This window comes from Paramisgurnus dabryanus, chromosome 2 (assembly GCF_030506205.2).
Source record: "Paramisgurnus dabryanus chromosome 2, PD_genome_1.1, whole genome shotgun sequence".
Taxonomy (NCBI): domain Eukaryota; kingdom Metazoa; phylum Chordata; class Actinopteri; order Cypriniformes; family Cobitidae; genus Paramisgurnus; species Paramisgurnus dabryanus.
In genome coordinates, this window is record NC_133338.1 from 30884999 (window position 1) to 30912914 (window position 27916).

General features: G+C 39.1%; 1 protein-coding gene and 1 non-coding gene across 2 annotated transcripts in view; one reads left to right on the forward strand and one right to left on the reverse strand.

Annotated features, from left to right (window-relative positions):
* Window positions 1-342: 342 nt before the first annotated feature.
* uacab (uveal autoantigen with coiled-coil domains and ankyrin repeats b) overlaps window positions 343-27916 on the reverse strand; it is a 41332-nt gene continuing 13758 nt past the window's right edge. Inside the window, exons 2-19 of the mRNA XM_065267859.2 lie at window positions 19771-19901; window positions 17010-17098; window positions 16590-16654; window positions 13157-13214; window positions 12688-12758; window positions 12480-12586; window positions 12202-12383; window positions 11568-11605; window positions 10668-10721; window positions 9389-9496; window positions 9217-9249; window positions 8977-9069; window positions 8843-8873; window positions 8605-8654; window positions 4570-7245; window positions 4335-4487; window positions 2696-2761; window positions 343-2602 (exon numbers count right to left, since the gene is read on the reverse strand). Of these exons, the coding sequence (XP_065123931.1) occupies window positions 2531-2602; window positions 2696-2761; window positions 4335-4487; window positions 4570-7245; window positions 8605-8654; window positions 8843-8873; window positions 8977-9069; window positions 9217-9249; window positions 9389-9496; window positions 10668-10721; window positions 11568-11605; window positions 12202-12383; window positions 12480-12586; window positions 12688-12758; window positions 13157-13214; window positions 16590-16654; window positions 17010-17098; window positions 19771-19901 (4077 nt within the window). The 3' untranslated portion in view covers window positions 343-2530. The remainder of the gene's footprint in view (window positions 2603-2695; window positions 2762-4334; window positions 4488-4569; window positions 7246-8604; window positions 8655-8842; window positions 8874-8976; window positions 9070-9216; window positions 9250-9388; window positions 9497-10667; window positions 10722-11567; window positions 11606-12201; window positions 12384-12479; window positions 12587-12687; window positions 12759-13156; window positions 13215-16589; window positions 16655-17009; window positions 17099-19770; window positions 19902-27916) is intronic.
* On the forward strand, window positions 24061-24134 carry trnan-guu (transfer RNA asparagine (anticodon GUU)). Its single transcript has one exon. It is a non-coding gene; the product is annotated as a tRNA-Asn (tRNA).

The following is a 27916-nucleotide window of genomic DNA, read 5'->3' on the forward strand; positions in this document are numbered from 1 at the left end:
TGCAGAAATAAAGCGAAAAATGTTGATTCTGTAAGAATATGGCATTGTTTTGTCTAATCTTTGACATTTTAAGGAAATAATATTGCAATTTCTTTGTTTTTGCAAATCTGATTTAGTTTTAAATGTATATGAGGTAAACACGAAAGTACAGATCAATATAAAGAAAAAACTAAAGACAAAGCAAAGAGCTCTCAATCTTTATCTGATTAGATTTCAAGTAACAACATGTGCATTCACTTTAAGGAAAGTGAGAAGGGCTTGGAAGGCCTGCCAACAGGCAAGGTTCACTTCATGGCACACTGCTGGGATTAATCTTTTTCCATTTGCATAGAGACAACGGAGTCTGAAAGAGGAAATTTTTATTGATGTTAGACTCAAAAGTTTGCAAAACAACAAGGAAAAACACAAACTAACTGATAATCATAAGAGCACAGTTAGAATGTAATACTAATAAATAATAAAACCATAACAATTAGTTGTCCCAGACAAAGAGAACCGATATCATCAGTTACCAAATCAAACTCAATACTGGCAATGCCATGTGGTTGGATGTTAAGCAAGTGCTATTGAGAATCTCCGATTAGGAACTCAAAAGAATACAAGTGTTATCTTAAAATGAAAAGTTTAGATAAGGAAAAGAAAAAAAAATCAGATCTACAAAAATATAATATAAAGTCGGCCTATAGTCGTGTTCTGAAACTTGAACAAATTTTATTGTGCCACTCTGCTCCAGTCCTGCTGAATTTTGTAAGATACCTCAATGTAGTACAAAGTCATGAAAAAAAATTTGAAAGATCATTTAAATGCATCACATTCTCCTACACAAAACCACACATCAACCTTGGCCAGCCAAGTCACACCACTAGATGGCAATATCAGCCAGGATATAAAACAATGAAGACTTTCTTAACGCTCTCTCATTGCTGTCGATGTTAACCGTTTTGCCAGTGCAGTTGATATTTTTGTCGTTTTCACTGCAGAAGCAAAGCGATAACAGAAAACCAACCCAATAGGCACTCACTGACTCAAATACATCTGAAAGACATCATGTGTATGGACACCAAGTAAAACTGTGTTAGAACACAATATGTAGGTAAATGTAGGATTTAAAAAAGCAGTAACGGTTTCTTATGATCTTTCACAATGACTTTGGACCATAAAAATTGTGGGACCTTTCTCAAAATAGATTAACTAAGGTAAGTACTCTACATGTGCATATTACATCCATGTAATGAACGTTAGTGTTATATAATGCACACTATTTAACTCATTTTATCACTATGCAAAGAAGTCCTGACATTTAATAAAACTTATTTGGCCCAGGAACTGCCCATGTGCCCAGCAGTCCAAAAAAGCCATAAAGAAATAGTTCAGCCAAAAATTGTACCCATCTTTTAACCATATTCATCCTCTTCCAAACCCATATGACATTTCTCCTTGGGATACAAAGATGATTTTTTAAGAATATAGAAAGTGTTGCTGGTTTAAAGAAAGTCATCAAGCTTTCAAAATCCAAACTGGGAAGTATGTCATGTCATACTGAATGTAACGCATGTTTAAGTAATGCGTTATATTTCCAAGTTTTCTAAAGCTCTGTGTAATGAACAGACCTACATTTCAGAGCTCCAGTATCAGATTTCATAAGTAACTTCTTCATCTTTTCAATAAATCAACTAACCCAGTATACAAAACTACAATGAATCCAACTCAGTGATCCAGTCACATAAGAGGCCGCTAAACTGGAAGATGATTCGAATGTAACAACTTAAATTTTGGCCTGCTTGTCACTCAAATCTATTTTACGGCTAAAGTGAACCAGTAGTATGGACAACTATGAGGCACTGGTCCTCATTTACTTTTATTCGAGCGAAAAGTATGACTAGCCAGAATATCTTCTATTTTGTGTTCCACAGAAAACGACAATCATACAGGTTTGGAACAACATGAAGGTAATGACAAGGGTTTTCATTTTTGGGTAAACTATTCCTTGAAATTTCCCCGAGCTAAAACGAAACGGTAAAGATGGTCATTTTTATATGTGAAACCTTCAAATGGAAATGTCCCTTATTAATACAATGCACACGTAGCTCAGGTTAAACAGGGGAGGCTGTAAGAGTGAAGGAAATGTTCTTCTTCAGAAGACTGCAGCTCGGTTATTTCAACATGAAATACAAGTAAATGGGTCTCCATCACTGAATGTGCAAGTTTACACCTGCAGTATATAGAGGAGTGTCACTTAAACTCTCTTCAGCCTACAGTCAGAACACTCAGACCACTCTACAGTACATTGCTATAGCAGACATTGGTAATTCAATACGTTATTATCATCAACAATGAGAAACCCCATGCCTTGTTTTACCCAGTTTACCCATATCAAAATGACATTTTGTTTGTCTTTGGAAGAGTTTCGATGCACACAGCACTGAATCGAATCGGGACACTGCAAATGTGACTGAAGTACTCCTGAGCTGAACAGAAGGTTACTGTGTGAATGATGAATTGGAGTCAGTGTAGTCTCAGTGCATTCAGTTCAACACACAAATCCCTGTCTCATTCGGATGATCTGCAGTAAGGCAGCTTGGACATCTTCATCCATGTGACCCTGAAAGAAAAGTGACCAGGGTTGAGTCTGGATAAATGTATTTATAGAATTCATCACCACAGAAAACCACTTAACACATTCATGCTCAATTACCTGTGCTGCACTGAGAAGATGAGTTCGATAAATTGAAACCACTTCTCTGTGTTGCCTCTCAGCATCCTGGTAAGAAGAAAAACACATCAGGCAGTGACCCACAGGATGACTGGGATACATGGTCAGTGAGTGTTTACATGCAATGACCCTCAGCATGTAACACCACCCATTTTCAATATTTTGTTTTTACCTCAACTTAGTTCAGTAATTCTTAAAGTGTGGTACGGGGACCACTAGTGGTCCGCCAAACCCCCCCAGTGGTCCGCCAAAAGATGACCTAAACTAGGCAAGTGTTTATACAATCGTCACTTATTTAAGTACATTTTTAATGCACTTGCGAAACTGTGATATCAGTTCTTGCCTTTCTGTTTTAATAACGTAAAAATTGATCGGTTGGCTAAACCAAAGAGTGCCAAAATAAAAGATCAAGTGTCAACTGAAAACAGCTAAAATCCACAGATCTATTAGTTTTGTAATGTACTAGTTTTTGTTTCATGTGTAAAATCCCTGTAATTTCAGTGATTTTGGATATTAAGGGGACATTTTTTTTTTAGTATTTTATTGTTACCATAGTTACAACCATAGACTTCATATACCCACCACCTCAGTTTTAAACTAATGGCTCTTTGGAATGACATTAAGTGGGACCTAGGCTGTTATGGTATGTTTAATTGCATTTTTTTTTTTTGTTTGTTGTTCATATTAAGCTGCAGCTCATTTCACATTTACTTTTTCAAATGAACTAAAATTCATATAATAATTTCTGAACATAGCATTGCATTTGTGTTTAAAAAATTAGTTTTTGACTTAAAACAGTTGCATATTAAACTTAAACTTCGCTTATCCTTCCTATTTTGTTGTTTTTTTGGGGGAGTGTTAGAGTGGGATTCTGTTAGGTTGTCCTCAGAAAAAAATTGGAAGATAAAGTGGTCCTTGGGCTGAAAAAGTTTGAGAAACACTGACTTAGATGAATTAATACATACCATAACATTTTTTTTCAATGTGTGCACTTTTAATCTTTGTACAGCGCTTCTTGAATGTGTTAGCATTTAGCCTAGCCTAAATCATTCCTATGGCTCCAAAAAAAGTTTTATTTTGTGCCACCATACTTACTCGTGTAACTACTCAAGTAACAGTCTTTAAATAGGGAAAACATGGAAGTGTTTGGTGGCTTCTAAATTCATCCCCGTTTGGAGCATAGGAATGAATGGGGCTAGGCTAAATGCTATCACATTTAGGCGCTGTACAAAGATTCAAAGTGCACGTATTGACAAAAGATATACAAATTAATACATGCCTAAGTTGAGTTAAGAACATAGTAAAATGTTGAAAAACTGTGGTGTTTTCCTATAAGCACATGCACTATGGTTTTATAGTATTTTATAAAAAGAGATTGGGTGGCACCCCTTATAAGATGGTACTTGCACTAATTCCTGTTTTTGCTGACATTACAAACTGGGGGTAAAGAATTTTAACACCGATCTGATTTTGCCCAGCTTCTCATTCTACTTTATATTTATCGAACCGTCTAAAATCCATTCCGTATGTGAAGTAAGTGTAGTAAAGGCATTTTTGAATAATTTTTTCTTTTTAGAATTGGAAACATCCACAGTATGTACATGACTGCTGAACTACTCACAGCCAGCTGCTGCTGGAGGCTCTTGACCTGGGCTTGGAGTGTGTCGATGTGTTGGGTCTGTCTTTTGTTGGGCGTGTTGCCAGCATAAGCCAGCTGGGATAAGCCATTCAGAGCCTGTTTCAGCCTTTCAACATCCATCAACAGCTCTGTGATCTGAAACCAAAAACCTCTTGCTTGTAATCGGACAAAACATCTCAGACTTTCCAAACAACAAATTGACGCCAATCAATCTTACCCTTCTGTCTTTGAGCTCGGTCTGCTCTGAGGACATCTGAATCCTCTTTTGGAGTTCTCCAATGGTTCCCAGTGATTCTTCATAGCGCTCCTTCAGATCTCTGATTTCCTTCTCAATGGAGGCGCTCTTTACCTGCAAAGCCTCGGTTTCTGCTCTCGCCCTCTCCTCACCTTCTCTGGCCTGGGTCGTTTGCCTGTACAGATCTTCGTACTGCTCTTCTAGCCCTGATAGCCTTTCACCAAGTTCACGAACCACTACTTCCAGCCTGTCCTTTTCAGCTCTGAGCTCGTTCACTTGTTCTTCGTAGCTGCGGAGGTCATGAGTGGCTCTAAGGAGCTCATTCTGCAAAGTGGCTACGTCCTCAGCCCTCTGCGCACTGGTTTCCTCCTCTTCCCGCAATGCTAAGCGAAGCTCATTGGACTCGAGCTCCAGAGCCTCCTTAGCTTGGATGTATTGGGCCTTTAGGCCATCATCACGGCTGTGACTCTGGAGCTGCTGTTCTAGCTCTTGAACACGCTGGACCTCCAGTCTGCGAGATTCACTTAAGCGCTCACATTCCTGTTGTGCCTCCTGCAGGCTCTTGTTCAGAGAGCTCTGCATAGCCTCAAACTGCTCCAGATGGATATACTCACTGTTTAGTCTGTTCTGGAAGCTGGAGATCTCCATGTTGCACAAAGAATTTTGTTCTTCTAGCTCTGCTCGCTGGATGGTAACCTCTTTATATTGCTGCTCCAATTCCACCAACTTCAAACTAAGCTCCTCCACCTGGCCCTTGTATCGATCCTCTACTTCTTTGAACTTCTCATTGGACACAAGTCCTGTTTGAAGTTTCTGCTGCAGAGTCGCCATCTCATTACTCAATTTCTCAATCTCTTGCACCTGAAATTCCCCTTTGGTCTTTTCATTGTTGTACATGTCCTGCATTGTAGCAAGTTTATCGTTCACGCCCTTCAAAGTGATGTTATAGTTCATCTCTTTTTCCTCTAGTGCAGCCAACGGCACAAACTTCGACTTAAAAGCCTCTTGAATAGTATCCAACTCTTTCTTTTGCGCTTCCATTTCCTCTTGGAGCTTTGAGGCACTCTCTTGGGAAGACTGGTACTTTAAGTAGGAATCTTTAGCTCTACTCTCCGCTTCCGATAAAGCATCGTTCATTTTGCTTTTGAATACCTCATGTTCCACAAGGCTGATATAGTCTTTTTCTAGCTTTGCTTGCACATTCTCAAACTCCTTTTTCAACTTAGCGTTTCCTTCTCTCACCTTCTGCATCTCCTCATCTCGAGCTCTACAATCTTCCTCCAACTTTGCAGTTTCGATCTTTGCTTTCTCCAACGATTCCCTCAACTCTGCCTGGACTCTCTCATACTCTCCCTTTGTGACAAACTCCAAGTCAAAGCTTTCCTTCAAAGATGCATTTTCAGCCGCCACAATCTCAAGTTCATTTTCTTTCTCCTGGTATTGATCACAAATGCTCTTCAATTCACTCTCCAGTTCTGCATTACGCGCCAATAGTGCAGCCATCTCACTCTCATGCTGTTCACAGGGGATGTGCGTGCTCCTCAGGTTGGAAACGTCTTCGCGGAGAGACGACTTCTCCTCCTGCAGCCGCCGCAGTTGCTCATCTGCTCGTTTGTTCTTTTCCATCTCTTCTGTCAACCTGACCTGCAACTCCTCCACAGCCAGACCCATAGACCTCTTTACCTCCTCATGGTTTTCCAAGGTCACAAACTTGGTCTTCAGATTGTCACTGAGAACCTGCAGCTCCTCTCTAAGCAGCTCTCTCTCATCCTCGCTTTCCTCCAACTCACAGATTAATGATTGACACTTCGCAGTGACATCCGCAAGTTTGGTCTTCAGGGCTGAGCTTTGCTCCTCCAAAGAAGCGCAGACTCGTTCATGCTCTTGCAGGGGGACAGTTTTCCGGTCGTCCATTGCGCGGTGGAGCTCTGCCACTTCTTCCAGTACACGGTCATAATCTTCCCTCAACTCTGCCAACTGCAGCTCCTTCTCATCCACCGCATTGGTGAGAAGGTTCTTCATGTTGTCAAACTTTTCTCCTGGAACCATTGAGGTCAGCCTGGCTTCTGCGGTTTTCACCTGACTTTCCATTTTTAGTCGAGTCTCTTCCTTGTCCTTATGTTCCTGTTTCAGTGCACTTAGCTCTGCAGTTAGCCTCTCAACCTCCACGGCCAATAGCCCTTCACTTTTCTTATACTCCTCCAAGGCTTTCTCACTCTGCTTTAGATGGTTCCTGACCCGTCCTACCTCAGAAGAAGCTCCCTCATACTTCGCCTTGACCTCATTGAGCTGTGCTTTGAGTTCATCAACAGCTTGATTATTTAGATGCTCCTTTACTGCCACCACATGAGCCTGAAGCTGCTTCATCTTTGCCTCGGAGTCCAACATCCGTTTCTGCACATCTCCCATTGCTTCTTCCAATTCATGCACCTGCTGGTCTGACTCGCGCTTGATTGTCTCGCACTTCTTCGTCAGTTCCTCGCACTCCTTTGACTTGTTTGATAGAGTCTTCTGGAGGCGGCCCACCTCCTTCTGTGCAGCCTCTTGCTGTCTGCGAACACTTTCAAGCTCTTGACGTAACGTCTCTGGGTCGTCGGATACTGGTTGAGACAGCTCCAAGGGTCGAGCTACAGATCGAGACTGTACTGGCTGCAAGATCTGAATTTAAACACAATAATAATCATCACTTAATTTAGTTCACAAATTACTCTCACAGCATCAAGTGGATCAGATCAATTCAAGCAGTAGAAATTAAAAAAACAAAAAGCTTGGTCTGTTAAGGCAATGGTCAGCCTGAAATGAAAGATGGAAAGTTCCTGTCATACTGGGGTCCTATGGGGCCATAAAAGGGCTTAACACATTTAAAAGAAAACTTTAATCTAGGCCACATCCCAAGTCAGAGATCTTATCCTTCTTTTATAGGTGTATTTTTCAGCCTCTTAGGTGCAGTGACCTCTAACATCGGTTGTCTCTGGTGCTAATACGACAACAAAACTGCATCCAACCATATTTGCCCAAAAGCTAATCCTAAATATAGTATGTCCCTTTGGAGATTATAAATCATAAACCCCTCTGACACTGTGGGCTATGGAGCTTCTGGAATGAGAAAGCAACTTATCTGGCTGCCATTGCCTCTCCTAAGCTTAACACAGCTGACACAGCCTGCCTGTTCACTGCATTAGTGAATACCAGTATAAAAACAATCTACCTAAATTACCACATACCTGTACATTGGTGTGTCTGCGCAAGTTTGGAAGTGCAATCCTAGCAAAACTTACCCCCTTTAAAGGTGGGGTTCATGATTTTTGAAAAACACTTTTAAAAAGGGAAGTCTGGACGAGTACGAAAACACACTTGTAGCCAATCAGCAGTAAGGGGCGTGTCTACTAACAGACATCATTGCCTGGGTTGCGTATGTGTGGGGTGGATCTCTCAAAAGAAGGTCCAGATTCTTTTGGCGTAGGAGCGTGTTTGTTTAGGTGATTTCAAATATCAACATTGGCTTTCAAAGATTGTGCACCTCGCCTTTAACACTTGGAAAAGTTTATGTAAATGTCTTCTTCTACAAAGTCAGTTTAGTGACATTTAAAATAAAAGATTTTAAAAACACATTAGTTTATGGTTACAGTTAGAGATGCACCGATCTATATCTGCCAATAATCGGTATCAGTAACAGACGATAGTCATGGCCAATATATCATCTCACAATGAATTTGAGCTCTGTGTATACATTTTTTTTATAAAAACACCACTAGTTTAATGTTCAATATTTATGGTCTTTATGTGAATGAATAATATTCAGAAAATGTAATCTTCAGAATTAGTGAATGCAAATTAATATAACCAGCAAACTATCAGTATGAGCCAATATCACTCAGACCAGAATCCTCTCATGCTTCCATAGTGACTCCATAACGGTTTTGTTCAGCTCTTAGATTGCCTGCTATGAGAGCTATTTTAGATTTTCCATGGAGACTAATCATACATATTTAAGCAGATTCTAAAGGACAACTTTACCTGAGCGGAGTCCAAACTGTGTGACTGTCGAACGAGTAAATGTTCTTTTCCTATTAGAAAAAAAGAACTTAAAATAAATAACCAGATACATATTCATGTGTAGGCATACATAATATTATCTGAGAAAGATACATTTTTATATTATTTTACCTTAATTGCCCTTACATATTTTTTTTTTTACGTAGATTATTAGCAGAGAAAATCCAGAGAATTCATCTAAAAGTAACAAAATAATCACCTTTGATCACGGACTGTCCAGGGTAATCCCCCTGTGAAATATAAGCATGCAGATTTAATCAGAAACTTTAATCATGAGTTAATGAACAGCAGGGTGTGATGAGAATGTTGTATAGATTTTCCCAGATCACTAACCAAAGGGCTCCGCTGCTGGACTCTTACAGTATCTGTGGCTTTGGCTCCTTCCTCCTTTTCTTTGGAAGAGAGTAGAAGCTTCAGTTGTTCCTTCTGGTGCACAAAACAAACAAACCAAAAAATATATATACTTAACAACAGAAGACCACTAAACAAATAACCTTGCATTAGTGCAATTATATTAAAGTGAAGAGAGGCTCTTTGTGAAAAGAGGCTCTTTCAGGACAAAACACAAATTACCTCTTTGCTAATGCCCTCCACTGTTGTCTTTTCCTGCAAGACAGAATATAAATAGCTGCATTACACATTATGTCTGTGTAGCTGAAAACTAGTGTATGGTGCAGGCTTGCAAAAAACCTGCCTATTAAGGCAATTCCTGAAAATATCCTGTTTATGTGTACTTTATGTGCACCTGGCTTAGCTGGCGCTGAAGCTTGCTAACTTTATCTAGCAGTGTTCTCTGCTCCTGATGGAACTTCTTTAGGGTCTCCTGCTGATTCTCATTCTGCTTCTCCAAGTCCTACAAAAATCGAAAACAAGCCCAATTATTATTTATTATTACCAAAATTATTGATTATAAATTATTTATTAGTAAATGAGCATAAAACACATTATTTTCTTATATAACATGTAAACCCAGGTTAATCAAATTCCAAAAAGTGGGAGAACATATTCATAATCGATCACCTTTGAGCGATGTAATACTGGGGAGATGGAGAAGGTGAAAGTGAAAGACAACAGCACTAAAGATGAAGTGAACCATTGCTTAAATGAAATGTTTGGCTATTTTACAGCTAAATATTTATTACAAGAAATAATTATTGCAGAGATGCTTAAAATATTTATTTTTAATAGAATAAAAAATATTCTAATACCAGCAGATGTATATGGTTCGAATTTATTTTATTAAAAATATGTATTATTATTAATCTACTTGTTTTTATCATTATGTCCTGTTTTAAATACACTGTAAATATATTTCTGTACAACCCAACATTAAAACGCTGTAACATCTCCTGGCTTGGGATTTTGCAGCAAATCCTCAGTTATCTAAGGTCATATATTGAATGCATAATAATGAGATCTTTCGTCATATTTGGAGCATTCTGTTAGTGCCAACGTATGTGGAAATGTACCAATATCTACGTCCACTAACTATCATCGCTTGATTAACAATGTAAGGTCTGCACGTTAAACATGTTTTTTTGGGCAATGAGGGAAAGAGGAGAAAAGAGGGGATGGCATGTTTGAGGAAGTTACAATATTATTGACCTGTTTGGCTGTTAACTGTGAGCAGACAATGTCAATCAATGCATTAACGAAAACAGTTTTCATACATATTAAGAAATAAAGTTGCAATAAAGAAATAAAGAACAAGCAACCTGATTAAAATAAGCCCAAAAACGAAAGATCCCTTAATTCTTTCCCACGACTTACCAAATAAAGAACCCCAAAGTTGCTTATTATGAGCGGACTTGGCAACCATCCTTGGTAACTGTTACCATTTGACTACCATTTCTTTTGTTTTACATGTTTACTGAAATCCTCCATTCATCCTAAACCTCTCATAAATAACACAGGGATGTGTTTGTGTATAATATCCAACAGGAAGCTTCATCTTAGCCTAAAAACACCACATCTTGGACTGGACTAACTGCACAGTAAATGACTGAATCAGGTAAAGAACTCACATGTATGATCTTTTCTTGGTTGGACGATTGAGAGACCATCTCCACAGCTGACAACTGACATAGACGAACAACAAATAATGACATTATTAAATTAGTTCCTGGTCATTTTGTAGAGATTAAATCCCTTTTAAAAACTAAATAAATGAATAACCAACCTATAGTTTCGTGATTCTGTCAGGTTACTGGTTTTTACAAAAGACATTTAATTTACAAATATGGTATTTCAAAATTAATGTAAGGACATTAAACTAAACTATTTCAAAACTATTTTACAAAAAGACAGTGTTCTGCAGTGTGCCATAACTGTAAACAATAAGCTAGATTCATAAAGCATGTCTTTTCATTCATCACTGGGTGGCAGTAGTGCACAAGATTTTGCACTGCAGTAGCTCACACAGTACAGCCAGGTAAGACCGACATTAAGGGAAGCCCTGAGACGTGATAAGGAATTATATTAACCAGAATCTTTTATTAATATGCTAGAAGCACTGCTCCCGGGATGTGAAACGAGATTTAAAAATGACACTGCCCTTTCTGCTTGCCAATCGGAAATACATTTGAATATTGTCACTTTGTATTATTCAAACGAATCACATCACATACATTTTTATGATTTGAGTCTAATTATTCTGGTATTCTGGACAGCTTCAGGGACTTTACAATGAGAACAAAAGGCAGCCATTTTCTGTACGGTGCATGTGAGGTCATATGAGCCCCTTTTTGAAAAAGCAACACTAGCAAACACCGTTAGATGAATAATGAAACGGTTTTAGCCCTGACTGTGTGTATTTTTGATTATATCTTGTACATTAAGTTTTTATTAATCCACACTAATAAAGTGTACAACAGAAGGCAACATTTAATGAAGGCTTTCATATTAAAGCAAAGGCAACTTGTTACCTGTCGCTTTCTCTGTTCCTTCTTGGCAGCCTCTTTTGCTGTCAACACAATTAAGTGTAATTAGTACCGAATACAGCTGGAAGAAAAACAATCAAACAAACGTGTAGGTGGAACAACGCATATAAACTGCGTAGGAGAAACTGAGATGTCAAATTTCATACTTAAAAAAACCTTTTGCTTCAATAAAACTAAATGGCATCACATTCCTGGAATGAAACAATGGAAATAAGTATAATGATCTCTTATAGCTCTCCTGTAGCGCCACAGATGGAGCACTAACAAAGCAAGAAGATGGTTATTATGATTTCCAGGGAATGCACTTGGAAAATTTAAAGCCTGAATGCACGGTTATCGATATGAAAAAAGCATCAGCGAAATGGAGCTGTGCATTTCCATTATGACTTTTATGAAGTTACTCAGTGACCAAAGTTAATCAACAGCTTGATCAAGCTCTATGGAGTAATGGTTTAGTTCAACACCTTGTAAAACAATCAGAAAAAAAAAAAATCACATAAATAGGTTTCAACAAAACTTTACACCAACACCTTTGGACTTTTTTGGACAAATTCTATCAATGAAACACTGTGCATGCATGTTATGCATGTTAAGCCTCTGTGTGAGGGGTACGTCCTACCTTTATTGGCAGTGTCCAGGTAACTCCTGACAAGAGAGACAAGCTCCTGGTTTTTGCTGAGTCGTGCATAGTGATAACTGTCATGGTTGAAACAGTCCACAGCAGTGACATCAGCACCATTTTTCAACAAAACTTCCACAGCATCCTTACAACCAAACTCACAACCCAAAATCAGTGCCGACCTGTGAATAAAATCAAATACACAAAAGCATTTTCATCATGATGGGCAACTGTGATACATTTGATATGGTATATATGAATACAAATGTGTTATTTACTTATTCTGTTTGTCTTTGATTGTGATGTCACTTCCTCGCTCTATCAGCAACTGACAGATGTGTGGATGACACATTTGAGTGGCAAGCACCAATGGGGTTCGACCATCCTGTAAAAGAAGTGTTTGTATGCACACATCAAACCGAGGGCACATTTAAAACTAAAATACATATATAGAAAAATTAGGGAGGAATGCTCATATAAACTTACAAAGTCAATGGCATTAACTGATGCCCCACTATCACAAAGCAGCTTAACACTGGAGGAACAGCCAGCCATAACTGAAGAAAGAGACAATCGTATTTATAATCATAACCATATATCTGAATTGGATTCAGTTGACTTAACTGATATGACCCTAAAAAATGAATAAAAGAAGATCCTCAAGTGCAAGAGCTTTAAATCTTACATAAAAGCCTTTTGAGGCAATTGAAACAACTCCCTGAACAACATCTTATTGATTGCGACTGCAGCTGCCTCGCAGAATCCCATTCAAGCGTTCAAACATCATGCACTCTGCTTCATTACTCATTGGAGGAAGATGTTAAAACAGAAAAAAAGAAGTAAAGAAGGAAGAACATGAGAGTGAGGAAAGAGAGAGCAAGAAATCAGAAAAGTAGGTGGAAGATAGGAGACCGCAGCGTGTTTAATTCAATAGGACGTCAGTGTAAAAGCTTACCAGCATCATGCAGAGCTGTTCTTCCCTGCAGATCCACATTTCCCACTGGGCAATTGTGCTGAAACAAAATGTGACAAACACATTCAGGACATTCACATCATGGCCAATAAGCTTCAAAAGGTCAGAGGTTAAGGACCAGCTCTGGACTACTGTGTGACTGCTTTTGAAACATCAATCAAATGAATGTAAAAAAAGACCAGAACGAGGCAGATGTGTTCACAGTTTCATTAGATTTCAACTACGTATGGTCTCTGAATTAAAACCAGGTCAAGCAATGAAAAGTGTTGCTGTGATTCACTATGATGCGCAGTCTCCTGCGATCATATTTCTAAAAAAATATTTTAGTCTTCTCATCTTCACTCTGTCCTACTTTCTCAACCATCTTTATTTTGCTCTGCCCAAACAAACAACTCCACTTTTGCCCTGATGCCTTAGTCACTATAAAAACCTCTTTTGCTCTAGCAACGGCCACCAAAACCAGCACCAGAGTCACATGGTCGTGCTGGCTAACTACGTCCTGGGTAACTCTATCTGACTTGTACTAGGAGCCAGGTTCACATTGCACATGATGATGGCATAGAAATATAGACTGCAGGTTACAGTGTGGGCAGCCTGTCAACACTGCGGACACCTAGCAAATGCTTATGCTTCAAGCGACTCACTCAGTGTTATTTGCTTAGCAGTACACAATCAAGACATTGGCAAAGCATTATGGTATATATGCATTATACAAACCGAATCCTGCAATTATACATAGAATTTATTCCAACTAGAATTTAAGTTTTTATTCATGTTTTTTACAATCAACTTTCTAAAACTAAGCCTACTTTTTGTAATTGTGCCTTGAACTCATTGTGTTACAAGTAATTAGCACAAACAAGTCACTGTGACAAAATAAATTCTTAAGCAATCAACACAAGCGAGTGATAAGAATCATTTCCCGTCTTACACCAGACTTACTCATAAACCAGACTTCACCTTTTGCAAAATGTGTTTGTGGATTAACTGATTAAAGGTGACAAAGAATGATTGAGCGGAGTATTTATCCTTGTTCTGTGATGTGACATGTAGAGGCTGTTTACACTTGGCATTAACATGCGTTTTCGTCGATCGGATCACAAGTGGACGACGTTAATGCCAGGTGTAACCGCTGTTCAAAACTTTTTGAGCTCGTCCACTTTCGACCACTTTCAACCACATTCAGAGGTAGTCGAAACCACTTTCGATCGGATCGCTTTGGAGTTGCGGAACACATATGTGGTTGAATGCGTTCGAACAGCCACACGCGACCGCCTTCTCTCCGCCCATTTATCTAATCTGAGGTATTAAACACAAGTTTTACGTCTTTTTTTGACTTCTGGCGTAAACATACGGTGAACAGCGCTATTTTTAGCCTTTCATTGATACAACTAAAGCGGCTGATCTCGTAGTTTCGTTTTGAAAGCGTGTGAAAGTTGCGCGATCCTATTTCATCAATTGCGCTGAAAATTCAGAGAAAGCTCCAACATATAAATGTACAAAACACTATGCAGCATGTTTACTTGCTAAACAAGCAGTGGACTACGACATAATATAGTTTGCGTCCATATAAACTCATAATTACTCCCGCTCGGGTTTGAATGACAGCAGAGAGACTCGCCCACCGTCTCACAGACCACCCCCTCACAGTATTCAGGACAGATGCGGTCGAAAGTGGACAAAAGAGACGGATTTAAATACCAGGTGTAAACGTAATGTGTCTCTCTCGTCCACTTGTGATCCGATCGATGAAAACGCATGTTAATGTCAAGTGTAAACAGCCTCGTAGACAAATTTTTTTTGTTTGGGTCTGTAATGCCTTAGAAGCTTCCTAAAAACCTCTCTCAGATAGCTCTATTAGGGTGGGGGATTTTAAACAAGTGGTTTTGCACCTATTTGGCTCCCCCTACTGGCTTAACTTGCAATCTCATTACTGATTGCCTGACTTTGCTGCCACTAAAAAAAATGTAGCCAATTATTTTAAAGTGAAGGGGCAGTGAGATGCCTGTGATGTCATAAGCATCAGTTTTTCAGATTGGGCCGTTTTCTGGCTGACATTTCTAAAAGAGGAATTTCTATGAGACTGAGATGTTTAGCATGTTTAGCACTTTTTGTATGTTTGTGAATGCGGGTAGACTACCATTATTCAACAAAGACAAGGTAAAAATGGTTTTTCATTCTCTGTCCCCTTTAAACATTTCACAGCGTATCAGTAAACAAGCTCTGTCTCACTTTGCCAGGAAATCTCAAAATCAAGATGTCAGGTTCCAAAATATGCAATTTATAGGAGATGTTTATTCATTCATATTGGATTGTTTAGCAGTAGTAACAGAAATAAGCCAGTAGCTGCACAAAGATGGCCAATAGCAATATCAAAACTTTTCCTCAAACATGGATAACAAAAAAGGCTAAAAATAATCCTCTCCATTTCAAAAATTAGATTTTGGCCATGCTGGCCAAGTAAGAGGATACAAAGAGCTCACTTTTGGGGGGATTCCACTACTGTTCAGTACCCAGTACTTTTTGAGTACAAGCGAGCCATACTGATACTAAAATGTGACGTGTAAACAATGCAGATCACGGATTGGTAGGGTTGGGTATCATAAGAAATTTTCCGGTTCCAATTCCAGTTCTGCCTAACGATTCCCGGTTCTGATTTTGATTGCATAATAATAAAAGAGATATATAACATAATGCACAATACTTAAACAATTCCATTTGTGTTTATTAATCACTTTTAAAATATATATTAAATGTAAAGTGGCTGAAAATATCAGTTCGCAATCTTATTTATTCTTGTTGAAGTAGTTCTCGTGGACATGTTAGGAACAGTAGTTCTCAAACATTTGAAAACACTGCATGATTTGAGATATATGCCGTGCCATTCTTATTGCATGCCACAGTAATATTTTGTTCTATTAGGCTACTTGTACAGTCGTCTTTGCAGGATATCATTATTTCACACATGTAACACTTCTTCATAACTTTCAAAATTAATCCACAGTTTTGACTTTCCTTTAGGCATGTTAAACACGAAGTATACAAAGAGTACCTCAACAGCACGACTGTTTTCTGTGGTAAGCTGCATTAATTTGGTTGTGTGACTAAACAGTGGCTCAACGATATTAATATTAATGAGGTAAGGCTATTTAAAGTGACCACTGCCAGCGTTTTGCCCATGCATCACATCAGAACCGCTTTTACAATGATGTTATGGCAGTAGAGGAGGAGCAACTATGATAAGTCTTTAATCTATTCCACTTTGAAGCGGTATTGAACTGCAGTGGAAAAGCAAACCGAGCAAAAGTAAAGCGAACTCGTCTTTTCGAGCCTAGTCGGTCCACGCAATGGAAAAGCACAGTTTCTAACCTCTCCTTCAGTTTCTAACTGTTCGGTGTGTTAATAGTGGCTTTACCTGGAGTAGTTTCTGAACACACAGTGACTGTCCGTTTCTGGCTGACAGGTGTAAGGCATTTTTTCCTACAGGAACACAAATCAATAAGATCCATTAGAGAAAATACAAGGTGGACCAATCTAGATGTTTTTATTTGAGAGCATGACTACAAGATTGCTATCCCCCATGCACTACCATTTAATGTAATGCTACTCTATTATTTTAACTGCGACATCAGGAGAGCTATGGCTCATACTGTATCTATACAGGCTTTTCAATTCATCAAATTCAAACCTACAGGCAGACACATTCAAAATGTACATTCATGCATTTAATTTTTATACAAAGCTATTTAAAGTGAGCTTGAGGTATGTATTTTATCACAGTGGGGCCGGGGAATACAATGGTTTTATCAATGGCAGCTTATAGCAACATTTTCACCTGTGGCATCTGTGGCTGTAACATCCACGCCGTGATTGAGAATGAGATTCAGGCAGTCCAGATGTCCTCTGGTTGCAGCAAGATGGAACCTACAAAGAGAAAGAAAAACGTGTGAGCAAAAGTAAGAAAATGTGGTAATGGCTGATGCCTGCTTTAAGCTTCTTCCGCATTCCAAGAAGGAAAAAAATACACTACTGACAAATACACAACCTCTCATTATGAATGCACCTGCACGCACGCAAAACCATGCACACTAGTATGCATTATTCACAGACATAAACACATCTCCGGTCATAGCAGTACTGCTGGTCAAGTGCTTTGGATTGAAAGCAGTGTTCAATAAACTCATTTGCATTTATCATAATGTCATTTCTCAATTTGCATGTGAGCACTGATAAACTGTTTGACCATGAAGACGTGTTGTGAATGATGAGCAGAAGTTTACCTGTGTTTGGGAAGTATTATTAGTGACAGACAGTGTTGATGGTGGGAAGACAACCATGCAGACACAGGATTAAACTGGGGTTTAATGTATGACGATGTGGATTACTGACACGTACAGTTTTGAACAAATCCACTGAGTGATGGATGGATGGATGGATAAATCAAACATTTGTCAGGAGACACAAGGTGTCACGAGTCAAACTAGTTATTTTTAGGATTCAGAACAGAGAGCTTGTCATTGAGAAATCATGACCACTTCATTTCTACCTCAGGTCCTGTTACGTTCAGAAACTTTTTCATTTAAACAACATTATTTTTATTAGTTATAACGTTATACAACAGTCATTTTACAGTCCATTAAAAACACATTGTTCCACTACTTGAAGCTACTGCAAGATTTATCTTAATCTAAAACCAAAACACAATTTCAAGGGAAACCAAAAGGGAGCCACAGCTCATTGCTTTTGCAGACAATTTCCTTCAAACATGATTTAATAACTAAAAAAAAACACAAAGCATGATAAAAAAATTTCAGGGTTAAAGAAACATTTTGGATGTTCTAGAGGTAAATAACCCCTGCTGGTTAGGAGACTGAAAGGCTCAGATGGTCATGGAGACCCAGACATGTCATTCTAGCTTGGCTCCAACTTATTGACTGACTTGCATATCTGCGGGTCCAAGATACATTATGTATTTTTAGAGGGGGGTTGGAGAGGTGGGGTATGTGGGCCACTTTTAATTTCAAAACAAAAAAACTAAATCTGTATGCTGTACTGGCCTTCCATCCGAGCAACAGCAAAAGCCATTTTCCTTGAATATCTGATAAGTGTAGAACACATTTGGAATGTAAATAGATTTCTAAATGCAAGAGGAACAAAAAAACAAGCATATCAAAAGGATTGTTCTGTTCTGTAGATAAATTACTGTGTGGACACCAGCACTCCCACTTACTTGTGTGTTATAAAGAAGGAAAAGAGTTACAACCTGAGCAGAAAGGCTTCAAGTTTCCTGCAAGCAAACCATCTATTACCATGTGCCCTCAGGAAAGCGTACTTCTAGCAAAGCTTTTACAACATACAATCAGAGAAATCCGCTAAGCTGGATCTGTCCACAAGGCCAAATATTTTTTTTAATGAAAATTAATGTTGTACTTATGCAAGTTACAAATTTACACACCACAACTACTGGATTACACTTTAAAAGCCCTGTGATTTGCCTGGCTGTCTCTGTGAGCTATTCTGACTGGTGGGAGAAATAACAGGGCCGGAGCAACATGTGGGGTCTTGCTATATATGAACAGAGGATTTCCACAAATCCAGAGACCACACGTGATCTGTGTGTTCATCTAGAGATAGGCTGCATAAGTCTGTGTTATGGTCATTTGGCAGCCATTAGGGCACACAGATGTTTCATATATCAGGGTGGTGTTATTAATTGAGCTCTGTTACACTATAACACTAACTGGGCGACTCTGACGGCGGTGAACGTACTTGATTCAGTCCCGAGAAATTCTAGCACCTTATTACAAGTCAAGCCCTTCCCCAGCTAACAGAGGAAGAATCTCACACTCTTGACAAAAATACCCAAAGGGGAATATTGTGTACTCAAATGAGGGAGCGAAACAAAGCTGTGTGCTTAAATCGAGCTGAAATGTGTCTATCTGTGCCCTACATATACACCGGGGAGGCAGTAAAAACATCAGGGATGGATTGAGGATAAACTTGGCTCTTTAAAGCAGGAAAAGACCAGCTGAGTGTGACAGTGCAATAAAACATCAGTGACATTAAATGACAGGCTTTAAAGATGGACCTCTGACCCCTAAAATACTTCTGCATTCAGCCCGATGCAATAAAGGGCATCGGTTAAGGCTTTCTGGACTCTTTCTGGCTTTCAGAATGAAGTTAAGTGGCAGTTAACGTTTCAGAGAGACTAAATTTAGTCAGTGTAACCAAACAGAAACACTCGGTGAAGATCCACTTCCTGCTTAAGAAGCCTTGGCTGTTCTGGTCTGTTATGAATATTAGCGTGCGCTCGGTTAAATGGTTGTGGACATAACATGTTTTTCGAACTCATCCAAAACCTTTGGTCAGGACAAAAAATGCTTCAGTCAAGACTGGACACAAACACAAGTCAATCAGTAAAAACGCTCTTGGATTCAGAAAAGAAATTTGTGCTGTGGTAAAATAAAGGTGACTATACCTATAGCTGCAGAAACAATAACATCATCAAAATACCAAGTTTAAACATTCCCATTTTGCACATTGCTGCACACTTAATGATGTGACCTTGCGTGCATGTGTGAGATAGGAGTACTTACGCAGATCGCCCTTCTACATCAAGTTTGGTGGGGATGATGCCCTTCTTGCCAAGCACAGCTGCAACCTTGTCCACCTCCCTCCTCTCCACTGCCTTCATCAGCCGGTCATCATACTTATTCCAGTCTGTATTCTAAACAAAAGACAGGCAAAAAGAAACAGTCACACCCAAGCTTTAAACCATCAGTATTTATACAAAGACAGTGGCATTCTATAGAAAAGAGACACATCGTCACACCCAGCATTCATAACTTCAACATATATACAAAGACAGCAATGTCAGTTTAATAAAAGCTGCCAAGATCACTCCTTGTGCTTGACTATGCTGATGATCAGGATGGTGATCCAAACTATTATTAGCTGAATAAAGGAATGTGAACACATCAGTACACCAAACAGGAAATAAAAGGCTTAGAGTCAATAATACACTTACAACCCAATCAATCAAAGATATGATGAAATACAGAAATAGCTGCTAATGTAGCCTACCTTCACGTTAACAAAATAAACCTAGATAAAATCTTTGACACGATAAACTACACGTAAACAAAAGATGACTGAACGACTATTGGCGTTTCAATTCTGGCATGACGAGTGCTGAAAGACCGTCAAGCTCCAAGAGTCTCAGACGAAAAAGTTAACACTCCAGGAGAATTCACAAGATTCTTGAACTTCTATAAGCTATAAGTCTCTCTCCCCAACTGGGAAAGTTCAAAACACGTACAGAAATAACAGCCTCTCTCCTTCCCGCTTTGCACAAATAAAAAAGACAAAAGAACTTAAAGTAGAGCAAAGTTCAACCTTAAAGTTCTACAGGAGAATCTCAGGATACCTACAAAATACAAGGAGGTGCATTTGAGCCATCGACTCATCTTGGTGGTCCTCTTGCAGTGGTCTGGAGAAGTATAAAAAAAATAAGTTCTTTCTACTTATCCAACAAAATGAACACTCAGCCAGCGAGTGCAAGAGAAACAGTATGTATCTGGTTGTGGTCTTCAGTAGAGTCCCCCTTTCCAGCAGGCAGCCTGTGCCTTACAGGGGGACCAGAAACCTCGGCAGAGTCCTCGAACTTCACCCCAGCCCGCAGTTTCTCCTTGAGGCTTCATCACTGCAGGAGATGAACAGAAACATGCAGGGAGAGCCGCTGTAGCGCAGGGACCAGCCCCGGGACAGCAGCTCCTCCTCTGAGGGAGAGTCTGTCTCTTCCCCTCTGTCCTGCTTTCAAAGAGAAATCAGACCGTCTTTTTGTTTGCTAAAAGGTTTCTGCTCTCTCCTTCTGTCCCTATCTGCTTTGCTCCTCTATGAAAAATGGCAAGGTCGTCCAACCTCTGGCAGTAAATATGTGAGCTCTTCCACGTCTAAAATATCCCTGTAAACAGCACGCAGACAAGCCACCCAGGCTGGTTACCTCTTTATTTTTTGACCCTCAGACCTTTCTCCAATGACTGATTGGGGTAGAACTGCTAATAATATCCCATCCTAGCATATCTGGTCCATGAGTAACCGTTACGGTGACACCCGTATGTAAGAGGACAGAAACAAGGCCAGCCAAATGAGAGAACCCGCAACGGAGTCTGCATAACACCCCCCCCCCCCACACCCCAGCGACACCCGCAAATAAAACTTGAAACATTAATCTATGCGAGATTAAAGTCTCAGATCCAGACCAGGTCATGGGGTGGCAGTCTGAGGAGGCGCTTTTAGTCAAAGCATCTGTCCTCACACCAGGAGGGTCAGAGCCGATGGATGTAATGCACAGTGGCAGGATTAGGTGTCAGCTTTTTACAATCATTCGTCTGGGATATGGGCTGTGGGGCCACATTTACAATCTCCCCCAACCAACTCAGCATCTTGATGATAAACACAGCGCATAAAATCTATTTCTGAAACGAAGACGTCAGTTTTTAATATGGTAGGTGAGAGGTCTGAAAGGGATCAAAAGACAGCAGGGACGCATTAGATTTTCACACCAATGCCAGTGGGGGAGTTCAGTTACCCCTAATGTGCCCCCATCACAGTCTGTGACATTGATGCACCAGCATACATGTGAGAATACCCACACGTATAGCATGTCATATGAGGGGGTGTAGGGTGATTGACTCTGTCCCATTCCATCCCCAACCTGCTCTGCCCCATAGAAACAATGAAACTGAGATGCACACATATAGGATCTACTTCTTTAAATAAGCACAATAATGTTTGTGCGAGTGTAAGAGTAAGACTTTTTATGTTTTGTTTTGTCTTTAGATAAGGGCATTCAATTACAGCTGAGAGGTGTTTATATCCCATTTACTAAGCAGCATTACTTTTTATTATTTAAAAACATTTTTTAAAGTGAAATGTTCTACTTTATGCCAATTTGCAATGGTGGTTGCCAGATCATTTCTATGTGGTGGCAAAGAAATACAGTGTGGATTTTAGTTCTTTGCAAATGTTAAAGTTTTCTGGGTCAATGTTTACAGGTCAAAGTTAAAAATGCCTAACCCTTAACATAACATGTCTCAACTGGATCTAAAAATAGTTGAGTAAAAGAATGAAATCCTCCATTTGTATGTCTTATTTATAAGAACTTATCTAATCCATAGAGCAGATAACAATGTGTATGTAATAATGCATACAAGCAATTTTACAGAACGTGGGAACATGTCTGTTTGTTGTAAAAAAGGGCGTGTTTGTGGTCTTGTTCTAGTTTGAACCTATGACATCTACATAAACACACAATGTACTCTGTGAATGTTTTTCATGTGCAGCAGGTTAAAGTAATAATGACTGATGGGGTATAAAGTGATAAGCGCTCCGGTTGGACAATGTATCCAGGTTAGATCTTGGCTGCCGGGCAGTCTGGGTGACTCTGTGCGCCATAACTCACGTCAACACCTTGTAAAACTGAAACCATACCCTCATCCCAAGTCTCACCCCCTCCCTACCTACACTCAAAGATTTTTTTGCCTGGCAACAGCAAAGTAATGGCAGTGAACAGCCCAATAAATCATAACATATGGAAGAGAGCTACAGATACTGGAGTCCAAATATACAAAGATAACACAGCAAGGGAGCTATGAGCAAAACCAGGAAGGTATTTTGGGGCGTGACAAAACGAGTAATCAAGTATGTGGCTCGGCAATGAAATGGTTTTCCAAACTTTGAGCTGTGACTACAAGCCCAAGGGCAATTTGTTGACAGATTTGAATTACTGCAAGCAAAAAATGCAAGATAAAACCTTCATCCCCTCTTACTCAAGAACCTTAATTCATCCTCTCTCACAAGACTTATATCGGAATTACACAATTCTTCCAACATTTCTGCATTTTTCCTTTTGACACACCAAAAATCCTTCATCCCAGCAGAACTGCCACATGCCATCCACACATCAACAGGTCTGATTTAGTACCGCACCAAACACAGACGGATGTGTAGCTGCTGTGAATTTGAACTCCCAGAGAGAAGCAGAGAGCTGTCATGCTTGATTTAGAAAAAGACAGACGTAACCTTCTGATGCAACTACTGTGCGGGGGGTGCTGGTGGTGGGTATAAAGAGAGGGAGGTATTCTTGGAGTTCAGGCAGGATATCCCTTCACTAATTCTACATCAAACAAACATCTCCCAGCTGGAGTTCACAACCCTAAGAAACTATAGATTTTTGCAAGCAACCAACCTATTTAACATGTATGCAACCTTAAATAATCTCGATTATTTTTAATGCAATTACAATTTTTAGTGTCAAATTTCCTATAACATCATTTGCAAGTAAATAATTTTTTTTATGAAAGTGGAATATTAAGAAGCTATATTTAACAACTTGGTTCCAAGTCTCCAACATGCATCTCAAACAACATCCACAACAAGCTGCTGCTTCCTTGGTTCTTGCCTTTAAACTGCCCGTGGACACTGCCTACTACTGATCTGTATGTGAAATTGCATGTCTTGCGCAAAGCTCTTCATGATCTCAGCAAATGTGTTGGTATGCTAAAGAAAGGCTGTGATGAACTACTGGAAGGATTTTTGTTTATATGTACACTAGCTAAACTAAGCCAGCTACAGCTCACTTTATTACAGACATGTGCATTATTATAACTTACATGATGTACTGCACCCTGGCAACACTGGAAATAGGCAGAATGAGAGCAAATACGCAGAATGAGAGCAAATACATTTCTCACACCATCTAATCTTCAACAAAATTACAGCCTTCACCTCAGCAGTTAACATCAGTTATCTGTAATGGAAACATGATAGCACACAGAGCAGCTGTAGAGAGTACAAGACGGCTCCTTGTGCTGGGCCCCTCATCCGTCTCTGTGGCGCAATCGGTTAGCGCGTTCGGCTGTTAACCGAAAGGTTGGTGGTTCGAGCCCACCCAGGGACGAAAAACCTTTTTCAAAGGCATGCAGAGCACAATGGGACCATGGGGAATTTGTAGCCTTCTGGAGCAATGAAGCTATCATTAACTAAAAAGGCAAGTGTTTTGTGGACTGAAAAATAAGCAGTTATTTTCACTTCCTCCACTATACTGATTCTTGTTAAAGAATTTACTAACAGGATCTACTTGTCAGGGACTTAAACCCTTAATGACCTGTAATAAAAAAACTGTGTGTAAAGAAATGACGGTGAAACAAAAACAAAATCATTTCGAGCCTAAGCTGAAACTAAATAGTAAGTGTAACTGACATTCTAGAGAAAGAATAAAAAAAAAAGCATTTTAAAGCACAATTATGTATAGAAATTGCCTTAAAACACAAACACACATAGAAAAATGAAAACATCCACTGAAATATTTAGTTTTTCCAAACTAAACTTTTTTATAATATATAATATTTAGTCCTCCTGTGGTGGACAATTAAAATGACTATAAATCAAGTAGGGCTGCAACAACTAATTGATAAAATCGATAATAATCGATTATGAAATTAATCGTCAACAAATTTCATTATCGATTAGTTGGTCTGTGACATAAAAAGTAGTTACATTTATTTTGACATTTACATAGGTTTTAAGAGCTGTTCACATTATAACAATAACTATAACGTTAACGATATTACCATCCACATCATAACGATAACTTTATGCTAATTCACTCACACGCGACACGTGCGCAAAACAAATGCTTTTAATGACATTAACTAATATTTTTCCGTAATAAAAACTTTTGCAATTGTTAACATGTCACTAAATATTTATGTATGCCGTTCTTGTTGCATTTACGCAGCGGGTAACCAGCAGATGTCCTCAACTCCTCTATAGACCCTTTACTGTTTGTACACAATGATGACGTGGCAACGTATGCGTGCGCATTTTGGCAACGGAAGTATGGCGAGAATCAGCAGTGAAGCAACACGGTCAAAGCAAAGTCATTTTAAAATGTTGACTTTATCAACTTTTTCAACACAGCTACCAGATCCATGTACTATAGTGAACGGCCCTTTGTGAAAGGCCCTTTACCATTTGAAAGGTACACAAACGTTTTTAATTTAAGGCTTAAAATAACAAAAGAAAAAAGAATATATTATTAAGTAGCGTGGTAGTGTACTCTGTAGAAGTGTGTGGCTTTTGCACTTTTAAAAGTACACTTCTACACGTGAATACCCTAATTTAGTGCGTTGTTAAGCTAAAATAAGTGAAAAATCAAATTATGTAAATATTTTGGTTTTATTCGATTAGTCGAGTAATTGAAAAAAATAATCGCCTGATTCATCGATTATGAAAAAACATTGGTTGCCGTCCTAAAATCAAGCTTATTTAACCTGGCATTTCTATAAATAATCTTTGGAACGGTTTTCACAGCCTATTATTGGAAAGTAACAGAAACATGTGTGGGCCCTTCATACATGTCCAGCTGTTTGATTACAGACCTCGGATCCGACCTCTGACCCAGCGGACAGACCACTTCCCTGCTATTTTCCTCTACTTCCGACAGCCGTGTAAAAAGCGAGATCAGATTTCTGCTGACTGTATGTCATTCATTTCATTCTTTTACAGACATGCCCTGCTTATTTTTCTGCAAATCTTAAGACAGCAGACAATCTGATAATATTACTTTAATGGCATAATTTCTTATATTTTTAACCTATAATAACAACAACAACAGAGTTTTGTGTTAAGATAATTAAATAAATTATATGTAATTGAGTGTTACTACTACTACAGGCTCATATAAATATTCAAGTTATTGTCCATCCTTCAGAAACCTTCTCAATTAAAACCAAAAGAGCGTAGAGTGGTCCTTTATCAGCTAACACTCTAAAAAATATAAACGGATAAAAGGGCTGCAATGAATTTACATCTCATTGGCATGCAAGTGCCTGCGTTTGCGTAATGTGCGAGCACTTGGCAGAAGTTCAAGAAAGATGTACCCGAGGGCAAGACGTTTTTGTTAATTAGAATAAAGCAAACAAACATTCTCATTGCTAGTCATCACTGCGTATCGAAGACTGCAAACAAATATCATGTCTCTGATACCGAGATACGATATAAGCAGAGCAGGGTCACTGTGCTCAGAATGGGTAAAAGCAAAAGATAAACATTAACCCGAAGTGAAGTCAGACACCTTATTTATCATTCCTTTAGTAGAGAAAGAGAGTAGGAGAGTGTGAAAGCAAGACCCTAACAAGCGTGAATGGACTGTGGGTGGCATAGCACAGCTTAGACGGGGGGAGTCATGACTTGTGAGATCATCCTCTGCTGGTCGGCGCCAGAAAGTCCAACCTTTTATCAAAGCTGACCTATCTTTATTTTACCAGTGCAGAGTCCTATCACTGCTCTTATAAATGAGAATCATAAATTCCTGACTAACTAACATAACAAAACACACTCCCATCCCATATCAAAAGGGCCAACATAAACAGTCTGCACAATAAACATTTTAGTCAGTTTTAAGCAGATCTGAAGTGAGCCCCTATTAAATTGAGTGATCTAAAGAGACTCTTAAAAGTACATATTGGTACCTTCTAAATGACCTTTTAAAGGGTACCGCCCCAGTGACACCTTTATTACTTTATTAAATTTTGACAGGCTTGTGCTGGTTAAACCTAAACCAAATTCCTACATTACAAAAACATGGGACAGCTGTATTGAACAGACAAAATCAAAACACTAGTGAATTATTAAACATGTATAACATGATAGGGTAAGACTGAAGAGGACAGAAATATCTGAAAGTAAAAGGAAATTGTCTTTTTAATTACAGCTGTGGTGGAGATGCTTTGAATACTTTGGATTACATTACAGTGACCTTGCCTGCTCCCATTTCTGTGGGTTCTGGTGCATAGCCGAAACCAGCAGAGCGTGACCGTATTCGTGCTTACACATTATAATTCTCCTTCCTATAGTAACACTAGAGCCCCCTAACGGCCAGACTTAAACATTGAAATGAACTTCGATGTATTTGGATTACATACAGAAACTTTGTGCATTGTTTCTGCACAATTGCATGTCCTTTAATATGACCTACTTTACAACTTACCCAGACACCAATGACTGTTGAGAAATCGACTGCGATACAACAACAGCATTCCAGAAATTCAATGGCCTGCATATTTCATTAAAACAATATTTGCACAACCTCTAGGTTTTGTAAAACCCGCAGGAAAAACAAGAGCAAAAACTTAAATAATCTGGGCCAATATTGCACTGCCTTCAGGGCAACACCTAAAACAACACACAAAAAAGCACTGCTCATCATCTACGTTTCTCAGAATAATGGGGAACGTTAAAGTGTGTGTGTGTGTGTGTGTGTGTGTGTGTGTGTGTGTGTGTGTGTGTGTGTGTGTGTGTGTGTGTGAGGAGGAGGGGGAGTGAGGAGGAGTTTCTAAAGGGTGTAGTGATACAAGTCCTAACCTGCCATTCTCAGCCTTGCGGGATGGTTGCTAGGTTTTAACTGGCACGGTCACATGATAGCAGGGTGACGCCATTTCTTTTGTGTCCTGACTCCCCTCCCCATTTACGTGCACACACCCACGGCTGGACAATTTGGCCAAAATTACATAGCCCAACATACTTGGGTAAAAAAATACTATGGAAGTGAATGGGGCTAAGGAACGGTTTGGTTACAGACATTCCTTAAAATATCTTCTTAAGTGTTCATCAGAACAAAGAAATTTGTACAGGTTTGTAACGACCTGAGAGTGAGTAAATGATGACAGAATTTTCATT